General features: G+C 44.3%; 1 protein-coding gene across 1 annotated transcript in view; it reads right to left on the bottom strand.

Moving 5' to 3' along the window:
• Window positions 1-456: 456 nt before the first annotated feature.
• The window catches only part of LOC147663105 (nck-associated protein 1-like), a 1,078,872-nt gene continuing 1,061,446 nt past the window's right edge, over window positions 457-17,882 (bottom strand). Inside the window, exon 15 of the mRNA XM_086950676.1 lies at window positions 457-877. Within this exon, the coding sequence (XP_086806802.1) occupies window positions 755-877 (123 nt within the window). The 3' untranslated portion in view covers window positions 457-754. The remainder of the gene's footprint in view (window positions 878-17,882) is intronic.

Below are 17,882 nucleotides of genomic sequence, written 5' to 3'. Positions count from 1 at the left end.
ATATGAGTGAGAGCAACACGGATAACAGCTGGGGTGGGTATTTTGTGGAGGATCATGGGAGGGAGAGAGCTGAAAAACGCATGGACTTTTGAGTGCTTAATCAAAAAAAAAAAGTAGTTCCCTAAAAGTGAGATGTGAAAGTGTAGAAGCCAGCCAATCAGACAGATGGTAAAGAGGGTATGCACCATGGGAGGGACAAACACAAGATGGACAAGCTGAGAAAAAAAAGCCATTGAAGAAGAAGGAAGTAGATGATTGACACTAAGGCCACCAATGGTAAGCAATATGCGGTCTGTAAGCCTCTATAATTTGCCTGTAGATCCACCATAGGTCTGTTGCAACCAGACAGCTTGCACTATCTGGTAGGCTCAACCTAAATATGAGCATTTGCATAATTAGATGCAAGAGCAGACACTTTATGTAAACATAACTTTTCCTTTCAGAAAGTTACCCAGTCACTGTCCACCTCGAGAATGAATTTATTGCATATTCGTTTAATAACAGTGAAACAACGTTCCGTTTTATGAAGGACACCAATGTTACGGATTTTTTTTAACACAATCAAAGCCTTAAGAGACAAGGGACAAGATGTGATATACAGGGTCAAAAACTTTCTGCGCAATCAGACAATTGTAATACACCAAGTGCTTATTACATTTCAATCAAATTGATGCAACTGTGAAGAGAAAAAGTCCTTCCAACGCATCAGGCTCATTCGGCAGGTATAGGTGATGTGCCTTATCCACTGTAAACTTTAGACGGCTGCAACCGCCGAAAGGTAAGCTCGGTAGACTTCTCGATATGCATTTCTGAGCAGGACGTAAGGAAAGCACGACTCCAGCATGTCCACGGTCAAAAAAGACGATTCTTTCACGATCTGAAAGTAAAAGTAATACGTTTGACAATAGAAAATTGGAAAGTGTTTAGTTAGTGGGTGCTGAGCCAACATTTATTAAAGAAACACATCGGTAGAAACACCTGAAAAGGTCCAGCGGCTAATAACTTTAAAATTCATGTTACATTTTGTCAAATTACAATTCCTGGGTCCAAGTTTGGGAAACACATATTAGGGTGACGTTAGTACTTCATCCTAATGGATGGCCTAAGATGTGTTATGCAGCCACCAGGAGAGGTTGAATAATGCAGCAGTACTATATACAAACATCTTATTCATTTATACATTCTGTGCAAATATCCGCCTTCGGTCGCCATCTTAATCAAAATATACCCTACTATTGTCACAACCGAGACTTTCCAATTTAATTGTTTCACTTAAAAACATTAATTAAGGACTTCCTGCTGCAAGGGAGATAAATAAATAAATGCCCCTTGACTGTTGCACCCCTGAAATCGGCATAGGTGGACATGTGGCGCACATACATGCCCTAAGGGCATGTATGTGCGTCACATGGCACTAAGAAAATAGACAAAATATGCATTTTGAAAGGAATTCGCAACTTACAACCAACTAGAAGTTGGTGGTAAATTGCGATTCCTTAAGGCCAATTTGCTATTTTTTTTGGCTTCTTACATTGCATTCAAGGAATCGCAAAATTTGTGATTCCTTAAATGCAATCGCAAGATAAGGAATCGCATATTTTGCAATTCCTTATTTTGTAAGAAGATTACCTTGATGCATACCAATCGTCCAAATTGCATTCGCAAACGCCGAAATTCTGCGAATTTCGGCGTTTGCGAATTCAATTTGGCTTGATACATATGGCCCAAAGTCACTTTGTGTAATTGGTAGGGGTGGACAGTAATCGTTGCTCCTCCGGCGGACTTACCAGAGTTTTACACGCTCTACTTGGAGCGCATAGGCAAGAAAAAATGAGTGCTACGCCACCTACTGGAGAGATTTCTGAACACAAGTGGTCGCAGCAGGTCGCTTCCACTCACATTGAGAAAGTTGCCGCTCCTGTTGCGAAAGCTGCCACTCGAGTAGAAAATCTACTTGAGCTGCAGAAAGAAGCAGAGCCCTCTGGAGTGCCACATGGTGCCTTTCACACTGATTTTACATAGCGGGACAAGCTCCTGGTGCTGAAAATCCGCAAGAACAGCACAACAAAGCGTAATTCCGCCACTTGTGGAACTCTGCAGAATCTCACAGAATACTTAGAGAACTCCAGAGTAAAACTCTGCGAGGTCCGCCCACCCTTCATAATTTCATGACTCGCTGCATCTAAAGGGAGTTCAAATTTCCTACCAGACACTTATTTTTATTTTTTAGTTACTCAATTGTATTGCCTATGTTTAGCTTCAATTCTAACATGTCTTTCACGTTCAAGCGCAGGTGTTGCTCTTCCACTGCTGTGCTACCACATTTAGAGAAGGCTATTCCAATGGTTGATTATTTAAAAACTACAAAACATTTGTGCTTTGAACGTCAACTAAGAGCAAAAACTATTTATAATAGTTGCATATAGCAGAGCAGAGTACAGTGTAAAGCCAATGAAATGCTGGAAAAATTGGTATGCTTTTGGTAGAAGGCCAGGGTTGATATTAGCTACTTGTAGCATACAGGTATCAAAGCTTTCAGGTAATCAAACTTTTAGTTTTATGGCTATATACAGGTATTTGAAGCAGAAACATTAGGCTACTTTACTAACTTACAATAAACTAAATTAAATATAGCCCACTTCATAAGTGTATTTACTAATGGTGTTTGTTATAACGCACTTATTTTACCCAGATTTCTAAAGGACCATTCTGCAGCTCTGTTGTAAATATTGAGCACACTGGATTACTATGTTGAGAATAGCTGTCAGTGTTACTATATAGAGAGTGCAATGCAGGTATTCTCTGTGTCAGTCTTAAAACGTTAACCCCTTAAGTGCTGCGCACGTTCACCGGCCGACGGCACCACTACCTCCGTAGTGCTGCCGTCGGCCGTTGAACGTTCGAACTGCACCTGCGCAATGGAACGTCCAGCACTGGAGCTGGACGTTCCATAGCAGCTATGAGGTTAAGGCAGAATTGTTATTGAAAGGTGCAGTCATCTTTTCTTTCATGAAATCTGCACCATATAACAGGCAAACATATAATGCTTTTTCACCACCAACGCGGATGGTTAGCCGCTCGCCTGACAAAATAAATAAAATGGTACAACCCACATGCCCTAGGTGTGAGTTAAGGGCATCTTACATTAATTGTACTTAAGTGGACTAACCATGGACATTTCCGGATATGGACAGGACATGACATGGCAAGGAGGAGGAGCGTGGAGTGAGCTGCAGCTGCAGTAGCCAAGCAGTGAAGTGCGGAGTCGGCCGCAGTGAGATGCAGTGAGACTGGCCTGAGACCAGCCTGAGGTAGCCTACAACCCACATGATGTAGCAGAAAACGCATTATATTTGTAGGAATGTATTATAATCACACATGTAGTCCACATCCACGCATAACCCTTTATTGTCATAACATGGAGTGTTAGAATTTGTGATGCAATAATGTGAAACGTGATGTATTCTAGGCCATTTGAAAGAAACGTGGAGCAAATAATGTAGAAAGTAAATGTAAACATTAATGTGAAGAACTCGTGTTGCACAATTATTCATGTATCTAATGTGCTTATGGAATGTGCTATTTTAGATGTAGGTAGTAATATTAATTGAATGAGTTTTATCTCTCATGCTAACTCGTGAAGCTCATGTGCCATTTTCTTACATTAGCTGAATTCGTAGTCCTGAAATACTTTTCTACCTGAAAGCTCTTATTTTGGAATTAACAGTTGAATTTCATGTGCCTTGTGGATTTAGTTCTTACTCACGTTTTGTGTTGTAGGTGGAAGAAGCGTCCTTGTAAGCTAGAATAATGTCTTTGTTTTCTTAGTCAGGCGTGGAGAGAAGCCTAAGTTGATAAGAGAAACTGTTATGTTTCACACCGGAGAAGGCCTGAGAATCAAGGACATCGATGTAGTTCGGGATAATTGCTGTCCAGTGGAACCCTACCTATGGAATCATGTACTGAGCGGATGGCATGATTCGTCTCAAGGTCTCTTGACAAATTTACCTTTAATAATGGGATGCAAGTAAGGAAATTGCTCACTTCTTCTTTCTCTTCTTTAGGAGAAAGAACCTCTTAGAATGAGCTCTGTAGCTTCATGATACCTGACCCATTGATGTGGATAGACTTCTTAGGAAGACTCCACTTGCTGACCCCTTCTATTTCACTCGCCTTCTGGGAATGTCAAACAAGGAATTCCATGTTAACAGCAGTGTAGGGATAGACTAAAACTTTATTTCCATTAAACTCGATACAGGTGAATTTGGTCTCATGCTTTGTAATCCTTTGCATTCTATTTCTTTAACTAATCATTCTGTTTATGCTCCACAGATTACGCTGAGTGCGCAGATTTGGCTTTCTGCTGATGCAATTGTATTTTTACACTCTCATCTCTCATCTTGAGGTGTTTTATGTCCAGTTCTTTCTGCCTTTGTCATAAATTGACTAACCTTATGGGATTGTCTGGTTACTATGATCCTAAAGAGTCTCCTGTAGAATTGATTTGGCAATAATGTTAAACTTTATCCCCTCCACGCTTTCATGCAGCTAAAAAGAACCATCGGACTTTAAGTTTTAGAACAGATCTAGAACTTATGGGCCTGGCCATTTCATTTAATAGCAGTGCAGGATTGTTTGCACATGAAGTGAGGGAGAATCCAGAAGTAGTCTAGAAAAAGGAGACCTAGAACCCCAGAGCCCCAAAATAGAGCCCAATGACCGAGAACAGAGAGCGTCAGAATTCGGCGGAGTTTGATGGTACGGCGAGATCAGCGTCGAATGGTGGAGTGAGTATCAATAGGGTGTATGGCATGTGCTAGATTGCAGGAATGAATTGATTGCGTGATGTCTGGCGGAGATGGTGTGAGACTCGAATAAATGTGGCTACGGGCCGGACGTAGTCCAATGATTGAGATTTGAGTTTCAGGTCCCAAAGTGGCCTAAGATCCCGGGATATATTGAGCAGTGTAGAATACACCGAGATTTATTGTAATTGTCTGACCGAAGAATTGAGGAGTTGTCGTGAGATGTAATTGACAGTTCCCCCTTAGACAGGTAACTTTGTGTGCATGGGGCATATGGGAATCATAAATTAAATCTTGTGCAGAGAGGTGAACTATACTGATTCAGGTGACCAACGCAGGTAGAGGGTTGCCATGCATGAATGTTCTTGGATGACAGAATTTTATCGATCCTTTTAGATGGCAGACAATTACAGAGTTTAAGACGATTGTGTGAGTGAATGTGTATGCAGAAATTGTAAAGGAGGTTAAGCTGTTGCGAGGAGTGAGGGTTACGTCAGAGTCTGCCACTCTGTGATAGTTCGGTTGGTGTAATACCACACTAAGATTGGTTGGTAGTTATCCGGAAGACACGGTTGAAGAAATTATTTGTCATTGAAATTTGAACAACAGAAATTGAACCATGCAATGTTTTAGGGTGTTCCAGGATCTTTTCAGGGGTGATCAAGGAGTTGTTACTCGGGTGGGCAAGGAAGCGCCACCCAAGGATACTCCAGCACATTGTATGATGACAAAAATAGGACTCCACACTATAATTTGGTTTCAAAAGTGGCATAAAAGAAAAAGAGGGTGAATTGTAATTTTCCTCGTTTTGGGTAATTTCAGTTGGATGTATTACATCAAATGAGGGGAGTAATGTTTGCACTGTGTCCTTTACCTAGACCATCACAGTTTGAGGTGTTAGATGCATGAATACGAGCAGCACATGCAAAGAAAAGGGAGATGTGTCACGGGGAGGTGAAGAAAGCTTGAGGGCATGTCAGAAAGCACAGTAGAATTCACAGCTTTAGAGATGGAGAGTGGATACTATCGAAGGAGAAAGGCTGTACCCAATGCTGGTAGGTGAGGGAGATTCTCAGCACAACAGTAGACTGTACAATGAAAATGAAGGAAGCAATACGGACGACAGCTTGTTGGCTAGGTTACTATCTTAGCGTCCTCAACCCTAAAATCCACACTCACAGAAGGGAAAGCGAGAGTTGGTGAATAATGGAAATGCAGAAAGCATACCAGAACTGCACATGGGTCCTAGTACAGGAGTCATGGGAAGGATATCAGCAGGAGGAGCAGGCTTGTCTGCTGGGAAAAGAAAGTAGTCACTGCAATTTCACGGTTACCAGAAGCTCTTACAGTACCGTTCACCATTGGTCCTGTTGTTTCTGTGTATGACCCAAAATCAGGGGGAATTCTTAGTCCGTGACAGTCCGTTCAGATAGAAGGAACTGGATTGGGAGGGTCAGTTAACATGAGTGGAAATTGTTAATCCTTGGTGCCAATAGAATTTAGTACTCCTTTACCAGCCACTGCCGATCCTTCGAGAATACGGATTGGTTCTAGTACTACACAATCCGTACCCATGGCAAACACTAGTTTAGACTTAAGCATGTGGGAAACACCAGTGAAAGGACCTGTGGGTATAGGGTTGGAGACAATTGCAAGTCAGGGAATTGCTTGAAACCAACATGGTCTACATGTTTCAGACAGAAGGTCAAAATACCACATCAAGTCAGGAAACAATCAAGGCTGTAGTGAAGGCAAAGCTATTGCATGTGGTGAGGTTGAAGGCTGAGGTACACAGAATCTACCCTTGGAAAAAATAGAAATTTTTGAGCCATATGATCTGTTGTTTATGCAAAGGATGTCACCCGCAAGTAGCGATGAGCACATGAGAAGTTGTCAGAACTAGCTCAGAGATAGACTTGTCTCAAACAAAAATGCTACAGAGAAATCATAGGCTTAATTACAGTGACCAGGAGCTGGAGGAAAAGAGAGTGACGGAATTGAAACACACATCTGAGAGTCGGTTATCAGGATACAGGCTTGGAGTGTGGATAATTAGATAAGTAGGAAGAAAGGTGGTCTAACAAGAAGAGTGTTAGGAAGGTGATAGGGAAACACCACCTCCGGGAGGGGGAACACCGAGAGCTGAGGCATATCCAACTCAGGAGGTGCCTAGTGGAGGGTATGTGCATGTCCCTCAGAGAATAGGTGAATCGGCTGCATTTACGAATGATTTTCCTTGGTTGAGAGAAAAACCTGATGAGTGGTATAAGCAAGTTGATTTCTTTGTCAAAATCTCATACATGTTGTGGATTGACTTGAATACTCTGTTTGAAATTGTGGTTAGTAGCGACCTATGGTCTCCATGTAAAATCACTATTGAATGGCCTGATACTGACCCAGAGAAGGATCCTGTCACTCATGGTCCTTCGCCCTTGGTTGTGAAAAAGTAAGATTAGTGTTTCACATGGTTGCAGTCCAAAATAGATCCACAAGGCATTGATTGAGTTAAGATAGACCGAACGACCCAGGATCCCAAAGAGTTAGTACATGCCTACTATGAGAGGCTCTTCAAAGTATTTAAACATTAGAGTGGGTTAGACACTTTTGATCCAAAGGACATGGGTCAGTTTGTCTCAAAATTTGTAACAGGGTTGAGACTCGAAATCAGCCTCTTGATTCAGCAGCATTTGATCTGTTGGCAATAAAATCAGTGGACAAAATTCTTCGGTTTGTCAGATATTGCAGTGATGAGTTGGATTCTAAGCATAGGAGAATAAAGGAGAAGGTAATGCTGCTCCAAATGCGAAACGCACAGAAGGGAGAGCAGGTGCAAACAACCGGAGGAACAGTAGTCCGCAATCAGGGAACGGTCCAAGGAGGTGTTCAGGGCACATTGAGTCCGGCGGAACAGGGAAGAGGGAGAGGTGTCCCTATAGATCTCAAGGCAGGGGTAGATGTTCCCAAGCTGAAAAGGACAACTGCTTGTCATTTTGTCATAAGGTGGGGCATTGGAAGTGCGAGTGTTGCTTAAATCCAGTGAACCAGGTGCAGGAGGGAGAACTTGTGCAAGTGACAGATGTGGTAAATACCATGATGAGGCAAAGATCCCCTACAGGGAGGAGGGAATCAGAATCAGCTAGTACAGGTGCCACTACCCCAGAGAGTCTCGCAGGGTAATAGAACATACCACCAGATGCCATTCATGGAAGTGCTAGATGGACGGGATCAGTTCCCATCGCAATGACGATGCCTGAGTGTGGAGGTAGACTGTACTCTTGGAGCGGTCTTAGAGGTAGACCTGAATGGGCCATATGTTGAGGCAGACGTAGATGGACATCCCATCACGTTCTTGATTGACACAGGTGCTACCCGTTATACTGTGAGATCTGCAGTAGTCCCAAACCTACCCCTCTCTGGAAAATCAATCCAAGTGGTAGGAGTTGCTAACAAAAGGATGACCTACCCTCTGACAGAAGAGTTGCTGGTGAAGTTTCTGAGCTTTTCAGGATCATCATCAGTTCGTAGTGTGTGATTCATGTCCAGTCTGTTTATTGGGACGTGACCTCTTGTGCAAATTGAATTGTGTCATCTATTATACACTGAAGGGAACCGAATTGCAGACTAATGATAATGATATTGCCTTTAAACTAGTGAATTAGAATCATTGTGTGGACATGTTTCCTTCACTGACAATGGAAGACATGGCATTGGACTCGAGAGACACCATCTCTCCAGTGGTATGGGACTTTATGGGGGAGGAAATCGGACTGATTTGAGGAGTTGAGCCAGTCCACATACAAATCAAGCCTAATGCAGAATTTCCGAGAATGCCTCAATACAACCTGACTCCGGAAACCGTGGCAGGGATAACACCTGTGATTAAGTCCACGATTGCAAAGTTGTTGTTGAGGGAACATGTGCCTTGTTTTGGATTTCTAACTACATTGGAGTCGGATAGAGAAACACACTTCATCAGCGATATCATAAAGCTGTTGTGTGCCGCCTTAAGTGTGGATCAGAGACAGCATTGTGAGGCCTCAGGCATTGTAGAGCATTGTGGAAACAGCCTGACTTGTTGCCCTTGGTCCTAATGAGTTTGCGCAGCATTCCTGATAGGGGAACTGAACTATCTCCACACACGATCCTCATGTGAAGGGCGATGTGGTTACCTGCAGTTCCAGCTACAGCGTTGATAAACATATCAGATGACTTGATCCTTGACTACTTCAAAGTTTTGGCTGATGTGGTTCGTTCTGTGTCTCACCAGGTTGGAGCAGCGACTGCACAGGTGTCAAAAGACCTCTGCCATGACCTGAGCCCCGTAGATTGGCTGCTTGTCAGGAAGCATGTAAGAAAGAACTGTCTTAACCTTCGGTGGTGTGAGGCTTACCAAGTGATACTGTTAATGAATACTGCTATGAAGCGTGGAGGATTGCCAAATTGGTGGCATGCTTCATATACCAGAAGGGTCAGAGGTCCCTCGAAGAAACAGTTCCTCGCCCAGAAGCGATTCCAGCCATGATTGCAAGGTCTCTGGAGAGGGCAAGCCAAGCTGTGGGGGTACCTGAAGAGGCTGGATACCCACCAGGTCAAGCTGAGAGAGGTCAAGCTGCACAAGACCCAGGTATAGACTCTGAGGGAGACGGTAACGTTGCGAGTGGTATAGAGTCTGACTCAGCTGAAAAAACTGGTGTGGAAATTTGTTGTGTGCAGACTAGAAGGAGAGAAGCTGCTAATGAATCGTGGCCTGGGAGACAGAAAAGGAAAAACCTGAAACTCGCCTCTGAAAAAGAACTTGCATCAATAAGTGAGCTATTTGAAGCAGAACAGACTGAGTTGGAGCAAGCCTCAGGGACAGTAAGGAGATCGAGGAGAGCAAGAGTGCCATGTCAGAGATACTATTCTCCTGAGTGGACGTATCTAGCTACCAATGCCAGGGAGAAAGAGGTATGAGACTTCGATCCTGATTATTGAGATCCTGTTTTGCCAAACAAAACAACTCAACACCTCAGGAGCTTGCAGGACTGCATGCTCATGCTCCTCACTCAGCTCCTAGTGGAAGGTCACAGGCACCTAGGGGAAATGAGACTGCGCCAGTAGAGGTCATCCTGGAGGAGTCCTCAACATCAAGGCAAGAATATTGTTAGCTTGGGCAAGATGCGGAAGGAGCCTATAGTTGCTTGAAAGTGCAGAAAGAACAAAGCGAGCTGTGTGGGTATCCCCAAGGTAGAAGGGGAGCCCAGAATCCTCAGTCCTTGAGCCCAGCTAACAATGCTCCTCACAACCAAAACCCTCTCACGCTCCCACTTCTGCGACCTGTAATTACCCCGAACCACTATATGGCTGCCTCATGGGACACTAGAAGAATAGTCAGTTCCGCTGGCTCTCATGTCAAAACCCTCTTGGACCTCTTCAAAAAGCCCCTCTCGGTTGATAGTGCAGGTGCCCCATCAAGAAGAAGGGGTGAAACCTCCACCCACTGTAGCCCAGTGCAGGTCGAGGAAAGAGCCCACCCAACTAACATTTAAGGCCATAGTGCCTCCTGCTCCGCAAACAGAGCCCCCGCTAGAAAGCCGTGGAGCCACCACTCTGGTGACCAGGGAGGTCGAAGTTAAGATGGAAAGTCTACTAAGCCAGATGCCAAACCCACCCCAATGGCCCTCAATCAGCACTTCATTCATCAATCCTCTCTTCCGGTGGCAGCTCCTCACCAGTTCCTCATCAAGAGCCCCTGCCTCTGAACCCTCCAGAGCAGCCACTCTCATGAGTCACTGCATGAAATACCTTCATCATCTCCCAACTGCGAGGTACAGGGTCATCAATTCAGAACGCATTCACGCCTGGCAGCCTGCCCTCGATCTAAGTCAACATCGGAGACATCCTGACTACTCTTTTAGCCCTCTTATGGCTCTATAGCTGAAGGCCCTATTCAGGAACATAATTAGACTCTCCCCAACAAAAGTATTCAACCATGAAGGCTCAGGAAGCTCAGAACATAGACCAGGCAGCATGGAACTAAATGATCAATCCCTTCTGGAACCGTCACTCTTTTTTACAGAGCCCACCTGTGGCCCTGGCTCGCAAAGCAAACCCGCTTGAGAAATGTCTAGGGTTTTCCTACCTCAATGGACTCAACTTTTGCAGACACTTCAATCCACTGGTTCTACATTAAACTATCACTCAGATAAATTGGACCTTCAAATCAATCTCCTGAATTTGCTTGCTGTCTTCATGGCAGGGATGAAAGTAAGCTTGACAATTTAAATAAACTAATTTTCAAAGCACATCCACTGTCAACTTCAGGGCCTATCTGTTGCTGTTCTCCTATTATAGGTTGTCTGGCCTCTCTTCCAACCTTCCTCAATGCTATCTTGTCCGAAATCTAGGAACTTTGAAAGTGGCGCGGTGTAAAGGACTCCCTCAAATTAAAGAGACCAAGCAAAGTAAGCAAACCCTACTTTCACGGTGTGACAGCAAACCCTACCCTCCTTAAGAGTTTGTGGTTAACCATCCCTAAGAAAACTTTAAAGAAATGGTGGCAGGCAATGCGTTTTAGCACAGTTTCCCTATGCATTATATGTATGCCCTCCTTCTCCCCACCGATGACAATGCCAGTAGTGAAGAAAGAAGACAGTCAGTTGTCATGCGCACCCTAAATGTGCTTACATTTGTATTATACATGGGAGTAACATTAATGTTTTTTGAAAGACAAGAAAGGTTTTTATAACACGTCATGAGCTCATGTTTGTACATTTTCTTATATGTGATTATGAAGAGAAAGTAGGCATGTCGTAAGAAAATAACTGCCTCGGATCACACAATTTGGTCAAGCATGAAGCCAGAATGTATAATAGTTTTATCAAAACTATTTGAAATAGCAGCGTGCTGAACAAACTCATTATAAGAATATACAAAAGTGTTCTTTGCCTGCCAAGGTCCTCATTCGCAGCCCAGATCAGGTTGAAATTGAGCCTACCCTGTCAGCAGGCAATCAGTGCTGGTGCCTACCTCAGCCAGTGTCACAAACTGCGGGCAGCCAGGGGTGGATGTCTAGAAGCAGTGCTATGGCCTGAAATTAGCACCAGTGGCCCAATTCTAGCGAAACATAACTCCCTTGAGGACTCTTAGCATCACCTGGATGTAAACTAATTTTGGATCAGCAACCCGATCCAACTCATCTTCAAATTTGATATATAAACAAATTGTCCATCTTTGGTTATACCACTCAGACAGGGCCCACTTTGTCAAGTTTAAGCTTGCTTGGGTGGTTAGTAACATCTATCAAAAAGCAACTCCCACATCCTACCTTGCCTGTACATAGACCAACCAACAGACGGCAAGATGTATGGCTCTCAGAGTGGGTAGAGGCCTTTTCAGAAAATCTCACCAGTTGCCACCACCCCAGGTAGAAACAACTTGCAGGGGCTGCAGGCAGTGTAAGGAACCCATTGAACACGTCGTGTCCCTTTGTCCTACACTGTTGGGCGAGCGAAAAATCAGGCTATGGCGTGAGTGGAATAACTCGAAAGTCCGCTTGTGCTGGCAACCCATCATTGCCTTTCTTAACCCCAACAAAACTTGTTTAAGCTTTCTACTGACAAAAAATGTTTCACATTATCCGTCACTCTTCGACAAGGCTGCCACAAGTCCGTTTCGTCAGTAAGATGAACAGTAGCCATCTTCACTCTATCGGCTCATGAGTCCTGACACATCCATAAGCACGAGTGTATTACCCCCATTGCAGTGAACCCTGAGAGCCTGTACCCATCCGCCCCCGCTGTTTTTGGCCGGTTGTTCAGTGTCACTCACACTAGGCGTAGACTCCCTTTTACCCGACACCGTAAAATAATCCCCCATACTAGTAATACTGTTGGCACTCAGCAAACCATGTGTGTTTCTTAACATGTGACAGCGTCCCAGTCAGTACCTTCAAACGAACATCCCGCTGTTAATATCGATGGCAACAATATCTTATCGGCGTCAATTTTTGGGTCTTTGCACAAGCACTTTGTATGACTAAATGTTAGCTCGGCTCAGCATATAGCTAACTTTCTATTTGCGAGTGTATCCCCGATTTTATATATTGTTACATTTCTGAATCCTCGTGTGTTTCTTAACATGTGACAGTGACTTGAGTGACGTAAGTGTTAGGCAATACATTAGAACCGTTCTTGCCGCTATGATATATTGCACTAGCACTTTGCCGCTGTCAATTTGGGTTCTTGCACTGGCATTTTATTGCGAAGTACTTACCTGTGAGTGTATTCGAACTGACTTGAGATTTCAACATTGTCAAACCCATGAAACCAGGTGTGAATTGTAATACGTGACAGTGACTTTAGTGTTACGCAATATTGTTGGACGGCACTTTTAAATGTACATCCTGTTGCTATTACCCTTTGCACCAGCACTTCATTGCTGTCAATTCGTTCTTTTGCATCTGTACTTTGTTATAACAAAACGCCTGTTTTCCTTATTAGGACGCTCTTACCAGTGAGTGTATTTCAATTAACTTGAGATTTGTACCCTTCTGTATGTGTTTTAAATAGTTGTAGTGGTTTTAACTAACTGTTCACTATTTGAAATAAACAATTTCACTGGAGTAGTTGTTTGCTCCAGCATCATCGTTAAAGGCAAAATATAAATTAAGCGCTTGTCAAAACATCCGGCTCTGGTCTCCTGTTGAGAAAAGTCTGTTGTTTCTCTATATTCTGCACCTTGCACTTTGCTCCCAGTAGGCACTGGAGCAGTTGTCTACACCAGTAGTTTTGACAGTTGCAATAGGTTCATAAGACATTTTGACTTGTATTTTTAGATAGTCTACGTGATTATTCTTTGTAATGGCACATTGCTAAATGTAAAAATGCGTTGAAAGCCACCTAACTGGGAATTATAACTCTGTACATGTTACTGTTAATTGTAATGGTTTTTAAGTCACAAAACAACAAACTTATATACAACAAAACAAACACAAACAGCGTCTATATTTCGCCTTGTGTAACTCACTCTCTTTTTCTCCCAAGACTTCAAGTCACCCTGGGCATATCAGTAAGTCATCCCCTAACTACACTTGCACCCCTGGTTGTCTGCCTGCCTATTCTGCAATATTCTCGTAATGCAGACTTTTATTTTTGCCTCCACTTTTCTCCTTCTTTCCTCTGTCCATTCTGATATTTTCCCCTTTTTTGGAACATCTCTCTATTCTTTACTATCCGTTAGAATAACTCTGTTCATATGTCTGTCACTCACTAGTCAGACTTTGTCTATGTATATCTGTGTATCTCATCTATAGCTTTTCCTTTGTCTCTGAGTGTATCACTCTTTCCCATGGTGTTTGCCTGTCTGGTGCTAAAAGTGTTCATATGAGTCTCTATTTTCCAACGGTTGTGTGTGTGTTTGTCTGCCTGTCTGGCTCTGTGTCCTTGGATGTTTGCCTTCTCTCTCGTCTTTTGGCCTTGGTGTCCAGCTTTCTCTATCCCTCTATCTTCTTCACTGCACCACTGGGTGTGTTGGCATCTCTATACCTCTTTCTTTGTCCCTGCGTTAATGTATGTCTGTGTCTCTCTTGACTGTCTCTCTCTCTGTCTCTGGGTGTCATTCTCTTATATCCATGCTTATTTCATTGACTTCTAGCTCCTTGCCACCCCCCCAATCAAACTTATTTGACATCCAGGACTACATATATATTATTCCCGTGCACCTTCCGGTGTCTCATCTAGTCTCTCTGTCTTTCCTCTTCTCTTTTAATGTTATTGTATGTCTGATGTCCCCGTGTTACTTGGTAGATATCAGTTTCTCACTTATCCATGGCTAACAAGTGGTCTCCGTAAAGGTCTCTCCTTTGTCCTGGATGTCTTGTCATTCTCTCACATGGCTCTTGGTGCCTGCCCACTTCTTTCTGTTCTTTTACTTTGTTTTTCACTGTTTATTGCCTCTCTTCCTCATTATACTTCTGCTACCAGTTATGTCTGCCTTCCTTCCCAAGGATCTCCTGGCACCATTGGTTGGGTAAAGTCTACCTTCTGTCTCTTGTTTTGTAACTTGGTGTCTGCATGCCTTCCCCTTTGTCACAAGGGCGTTTATGACTTATTCATGACTCTTGTTTTGGCAGTCGGGGTAAGTCTATCGTTCTAGTGCTTTATCCAGTTTCCCCGCCTCCCACTTGAATGTCTGTCTGTCCTTTTGCCTCTGGGTGTCTATTTCCTTTTCTTTCAATTCCTCTTTGTCACTAGATGATTGGTTAACTCAAACGTTTTAGGTCTGGCCTTTGAAAGAGCTTTCTCATTAGACTTTTATTTCTCAAAACAAATACACAATGTAAAAACATAACGGGCCTTTTGGTCAGGAGGCTTCATAGGTCTGGTAAATTGTCATTCACGTTTTGCTTCCACCAACCACAGCATAAAGCATTGGGCAGTTGTTCACGTCCACCTAATAACAATTCCTCTCTTGCCAGTGATAGACCTGATTCCTAGCATGCTTTTTCATTTAGAAATGTTTTATATTAAGTTTAAATAGTGGCTATTTATTTTGCCTAAACTTCATATGGTATTTGATGGTTCTATATTTTCTATGTCATTTTTAAAGTTATAAAGTATCAAGGTGAATTAAATGAAATGTATGGGGGGAGGGACAGGCAAGATGGCGGCTGCCTGATTCAGCCATGCTGCAGCTCCCTGACCAACTCCAGGATGGCGGCAACATCATTGGAACTAGAGAATCTCAGTTATATCCCCCTTATAAGCTAAACACTCTAAGGATGGTGGCAGAAATTAAAATACTTCAGAACTCTGCAAAACCTTCTCTTTGCCCCAGACATCCAAGGATCGCCCTGTGTCACGCTGAGCTGTTCCCTACACTCCGGCAGCTACTGGCAGACCCGTCCAGTTGTGCCGGTTGTGTAAAGCCCGGAAGCTGCCAAAGCCCGCATCTCTTCCTTCCGCATGTAGGAATGGGCCCAAAGACTGCGAGGGGGGAGCAATGCAAGAGGCAAGAACCATCTACTTGTCGTGCTGTCCTCCCCACTCTGAAGTGTGTGACATCGGTCGAGCCCCGCCAGGAAGCGGAGGTTGGATCGAAGTTGGCCGGGCAGACGCAGAGGATCGGCCAGACTCTTCCCGCGGGACACTCTGCGTCCCGGATGGAGATTACGGGGAGAGGAGGGGCAAAGGCAGGGCTGCGCTCCAGCAGTGTCCACTCGGCTCCTCTGTGTTGGAGCTGCTCTGTGGGACTACAGGGGGAGCTGCTACATCAATCAACCCCGCCCCCGGATCATGAGAAACCCCCAGTGGTAGCACAGGCAGCAGTACAGGATGGGGAGCAGAATGTAAGGCGCTCAAATGAGGCAGAAGATCCAGCATATATTGTCGAGGGGGAAAAGGTAAATGACTTAGACGCTAATAACATCAAAGTTGATAATGGGGAAGAAAGTTCTCAACCCCAATTGCAGAATTCGGAGATAGGGGCAATAGGAGCTGGTACTGATTATGATTTACCTAGTATGGATGGCGTTCTGTTCAGAGGGCAGGTGGGGGGAACCTCACTCATAATGTGGTCAATATGCAACAAAAGCCACAGAGAATGCTACAGTCAAAGGAGCCAAAGGAGTATCAATCAATCAGGTGTTTGTTAAGCGCGACTTCTCACACGTAAGGGTATCAAGGCGCTGGGGGGGGGCAGGTTCCAGTCATCAAGGAGGGGGTCTGTCGAAGAGCCAGGTTTTGAGGTTTCTTGCGAAGATGGGGAGCGATGTTGTCAGCCTGAGGTGGAGCAGAAGGTCGTTCCAGGCTTTGGCCGCGAGGAAGGAGAAGGAGCGGCCTCCTGATCTGGTCTTTCTGGTGTGGGGGACCACGGCGTTGGAGAGCTGGGCTGATCGTAGAGTCCTTTGGGGGTGCGTGGAATTTGAGTCGGCTGTTCAGGTATGCTGGTCTGGTATCATGGAGGACCTTGTGAGCATAGGGAGCATCTTGAAGGTGACTCCAGCTTAGATGGGGAGCCAGTGGAGTGTGCGCAGGTGCTGGGAGATGTGGCAGTGTCTTGGCAGGTTGAAGACCAGTCTTGCGGCGGCGTTTTTGGTGTTCTGTAGCTTGCGGGTGAGGTTTTTGTTTATTCTGGCGTAGAGTGTGTTGCCGTAGGTGAGTATCTAGCCAGGCTAACTCTTAATGATCAGGACACCGATGCCAATGATTGTTTCTTCTCCCTTTCAGATGAAGTATGGTCAACGGATGGGTCTGAAACTGACTCACTAACTGAAGCCAGTGAGATTGGCAGCATCTTGGATAAGAGTAATACTGACCTGGTGGTCACTGCTCATAAAGTCAATAGGAACCCTGACAGATCCAACCCACATAAGAAAGATCTTGAGTGGAATTATTCACCAATGGAGCAACTGCTTGGGGCTTCAATAACATCTCCCCAAGATATATCTACCTCAATACCCCCAACGTTGGATACCATATTACAATCTATACTCTCCCGTTTGAAGGAAACCCAACACAACAGTCATCCATCACAGGCAGCTATGAGCAAATTGCAAGGATTGGTAAGAAAAATAGCCAAAACTTGTAGTGCTATGGGAGAAAGGCTGATAATCTGGAGACCAGAGCATAGGCCCTCGAAAGTGACTTGGCAGGTACCTGTGCCCAGACGATGGCTCACAAGGCTCAACAAAGTGATTCAGGAGGGATCAAACTTGGTTCTTTACCTCAGAGATTAAGGCGAAGGAATATCTAGATGGGGCAGTTGTATGATCATCAGTTAAAGATATCAGGCAGGAGGGGCGGACATAGTATTCGTTAATAGAGTGTGATATATTATGTCAGGATCCTATTTCTTTCCTCCCTGTCTTTTTCTTGTTTTTATTCGCTCACATGATTTCTGCTCAATGAATGAATAAGGAATGGTTGGAATGTTGGTTAGGGAGCTTGCCTCCATCACCACAGACTGATGGTCAGTCTGGCTGCTTATCAGTGCTGGGTGGGTAGGGTGGGGTCGGGACCGGGGGGGGGCAAGGCACGGAGGGAAGGGAAGAGATGGGAGGTGGGGGACTTGTGGGTGAGGGGGCCACTGCGTCTGGGG

Source organism: Lissotriton vulgaris, unplaced genomic scaffold (assembly GCF_964263255.1).
Source record: "Lissotriton vulgaris unplaced genomic scaffold, aLisVul1.2 SCAFFOLD_417, whole genome shotgun sequence".
Taxonomy (NCBI): domain Eukaryota; kingdom Metazoa; phylum Chordata; class Amphibia; order Caudata; family Salamandridae; genus Lissotriton; species Lissotriton vulgaris.
Note: the sequence above shows the minus strand (reverse complement) of the source record. Positions and strands in the feature narration are given on the sequence as shown.